Below are 3,669 nucleotides of genomic sequence, written 5' to 3' on the forward strand. Positions count from 1 at the left end.
CACTCGCATTGTTTCAGCCATGTGGTTTTTACACGGCTGTCGTTGCCAAGTAAAGCCACTAGCGCCTATGCAAGAGCGGATTTTCTTGTACCCTTCATGTATCCACACTATTTATCGATAAAGGGAATGTATTAATATTAGAAGATACCAATTACATCCAGTATCTGCAACAACGCAATGTCCTAATAACATTACGGCTGTATCCACACTATTAACACCGTAGACCTTCATTAGAGGTATACACTTTTTTTTTGCGAGAAATAATCTCATTAGATACACCATTAGAGGTATATACATGTACTATTTTCTAAACTGTTGTGTTACGTATGAGTATTTTTTTATTGTACATCAATAAAATCTATTTAATGGTGTATCTAGTAAGATTAATCTGAAGTTGTAAAGGTTAATAGTATTTTTATAACGTTTGGCCAAACTTCGCATGGTTTAATTTTTTTGACTAAATGTATATGTCTTGTTTTTAAGAAATGCATGGAGTATGTCCAAAAGGTATACAATTTTTCCCCTATGATTGACGTGGAATCACTGCTAGAAAATATGCCATTGTCGTGTTCCAAACATATCGGTACACGGCAAAGATGACCTTTGTCGTGTTCGACACATATCGGTACCTAGCAACGGAGATAAACATGGTGAAAGTTGGACAAAATACACGACAAAGAGGGAAAAAACACAACAACAAAATTGCACGGCAAAGGGGCGCGACACGTGTCCCTGCCGGCCACATCTAACGGACCTGTTACGACAACATGGCTTTGGCGTGTGTCCTCTACACGGCAAAGCTTTTAGAGCCACTTCAATGCCCATTTTCCGCCCGCGTGGAGGGATTTTCCCGCGTTTCCTTTGTCGTGTACTGTGGAGAGGCACACGGGAAAGAGGTGCATTTGCCGTGTGTAAGGCACCCCTTTGCCGTGTGCTTCTCCCTGCCTCACGGCAAAGGGGTTTCTTGCCTACTTCTCCCTCAACTTTCTCCATGTTAGTTCCTCCCCGTCGGTTTTCCCCGCTATCATTTTGTCATCGCACTACTATATAAAGAGGTGTAGGACGCATAGTTCATCACTCATTTCTTCCTCCACTAGTTCCTGCCGCCACATCCCCTCTCATCACCACCGCCGACCCACGTAGGTCCGTGTTCCGCCGCTGTCGAGATGCCTCGTTGTCGTTGTGCCAATCTAAGCTCAGCATGCTTCATCAAAGTCCAACTGTGGCCCGTGGGCAGTTTCGCGGCCGAAATCACCACCGTCGGAACATGCGTGTGGCTTGGCATCTTCAACACCAGGAAAAAGCCTGCTCGTGCATCGTAGTCAACCTACAATATGCTCGGCACGTAAGATTTTCGTGTCGCTCCGGTCCTTCCGGACCATGCGGTTGCTAAATTACCACTTGATAGTACATAGTTTAGTCATCGGCCTACTTCACACTCACGGCCATACTCCTACCCCCCCCCCCCCCCCACACACACACATGGTGCTTATGCTTCCTTTATTTAAAATACATTTTAAACATATTCAAAGTTCTCAAAAAAAATTGAAAATAAAATATTGAGCATACATCTCCACATCATATGTGTTCATGAAGTCGTTTAAGAAAAAAGTGAGTTTTTATGTGGCTCCCACTGCAAAAGGACAAAATTCCATGCTTAAATAAGGTTTTTTGCTAGACACTTGTTTGTCTTTTTTTTTTTGCACAGGCCACAAAAAAAATAATCATTTGACTATGGGACTGTAAACGAGAACATAAAATGTGGAGGTATACTATCTACATTTTTCTCCAAATTTTTTTAATATTTTAATATTCGTTTTTAGGTAAAAATATCATTTGACTATGGCTAGTGTTGCTTAACTGAACCAGAGTAGTGTAAAATACGGGCAAACTACCGCGGTTGCACGCCGTGTGCAGATCTCACTGTCTTTAGCGGCATCTGACGAGTCTGCAGGGAGTACGTATTCACCACGTACACGCAGCTCCCACTACCAGACCAGGTAGCAACATAGAGAAAGTGATCGATGGATACTTGAGAAACGGAAAAAATATTACGAGTCGACGTCCTGTCCTGGCCCCAGGCAAACGCCAGCCCGTCGGTCTCCTCCTATATATAACTGGCTCTGCAAGACATTCACCTCCATCGCAACATCACACATTTTCACATCAGCAGCAGCTGGAAGCTCAAACAAGCTCCAAGACAATGGGTCTCTGCATGTCTAGCAGCGGGGCAGCTGTGGCGGCGGTGCAGGCCGATGGGGCTCCCGCGTCGACGGCGATGGTGCTGCTGCCGACGGGCGAGCTGCGGGAGTACCCGCCCCGGGCCACAGCGGCGCAGGTGCTCCAGGAATCTGTCGAGGCAGGAGGCGGCTGGTTCCTGTGCGACGCCGACGCGATGGGGTTCGAAGGCGCCGTGTCCGCCGTGGGCGGGGCAGAGGAGCTCCGCCCGGGGCAGATATACTTCGTGCTCCCTGCAGAGGCAGGCCGCAACGGGCTCCGCCGGGAGGACATCGCCGCGCTCGCCGTGAAGGCGTCAGCCGCGCTCGTCAAGAAAGCCAGCAGCGGCCGGCGGGGGCGCGCCGGCTCTGTGTCGCCGCTCGTGTTCGCCCCTCCGGAGGAGAAGGTCGACCAGACCGCCGCCTACAAGACCGTGCCGGCGCTGGCGGCGAAGAGGCGGCAGGTAGCGCGCGCGAAAAGCGCCGGGAGGATGCAGACGCGGTTCGCGCCTGATCTGACAGCCATTCCTGAGTGTGCGGAGTGATTCCAGACTTCCAACCTTAGAATTTGAGGCTCTCCGACCATTCTTGATACAGAACAGCTGAACAAGGAATGACGCGAACATACGGAATCGAGTAGGCGGCTGTCGGATTCTGAGAGCTGACGGACTGTGCGGAGTGTGAGGACTGAGGACAATCGTACTAATCTGTAATCAGTAGGAAACAATTTTGCTCGTGCTAGTTGAGTTGGTGTTGTACAAACGAGTCAATGGAGGTAACACAATCAAAATGCTCTGAATTTTGACTGAAAACGCACGTGCTTTTCTTGTCCCATCTTCTTCGTTAGGGCATCTTCACGGGTGGGTTCTTTAGGGCTGCCCGACCAAAAGAAAATGCACACCGGGATGCCTCAAACCATGGCAACGAAGCCGGAGGCGGTTACAAGCCGTGCAACCTCTACATGGGCGAGATAAATGTTCTACTCCCTCCGTCCATTAATAGATATTCGATAACTCGTCTAAATTTAAATCTATCTATGCACTAAAGAATGTCTAGATGCATTTGAATTTAGACAAACTTTTAACATCAAAAGATGGACAAAGGTAGTATTTGTGAACCGGTTGTTCGGTGATGTTCCACGGCAACGAAGCATCTTCACGCATTATGGGTTAATTTCATGTCGTTGACGCAGTGCTCTATAATTACAACTACATTTTTTCTCTCGAAATGAGAGCATAGCCCCAGCCTCTGCATCCAAAACTTTTCTTTATTAGATTATTCAGAAAGCCTTACAATGGAGCTACAAAGATCAACTCGAAGCCACCTTTCTAGCAACAACTTGCTATACCTACAAGAACGATGAAGGGGGTGACCATGAATAGGGCCATTACCCTGACAATACATCAACACACATCATCTAAAACCGAATGCCTTCCCAAGCCGCCCATTGGCG

At 47.8% G+C, this 3,669-nt stretch overlaps 1 protein-coding gene across 1 annotated transcript; it reads left to right on the forward strand.

The window, feature by feature from the left end:
• The first annotated feature begins 2,203 nt into the window (after window positions 1–2,203).
• LOC124672365 lies at window positions 2,204–2,761 on the forward strand. Its single transcript, XM_047208603.1, has one exon. The coding sequence runs from the start codon at window positions 2,204–2,206 to the stop codon at window positions 2,759–2,761; it is 558 nt and encodes a 185-aa protein (XP_047064559.1).
• Window positions 2,762–3,669: the final 908 nt, after the last annotated feature.

The sequence above is a fragment of the Lolium rigidum genome, chromosome 7 (genome assembly GCF_022539505.1).
Source record: "Lolium rigidum isolate FL_2022 chromosome 7, APGP_CSIRO_Lrig_0.1, whole genome shotgun sequence".
Taxonomy (NCBI): Eukaryota; Viridiplantae; Streptophyta; class Magnoliopsida; order Poales; family Poaceae; genus Lolium; species Lolium rigidum.

Excerpts from the sequence above, each read along its gene's own strand:
- LOC124672365 (XM_047208603.1), top strand. The coding sequence starts at position 2,204 with ATGGGTCTCTGCATGTCTAGCAGCGGGGCAGCTGTGGCGGCGGTGCAG.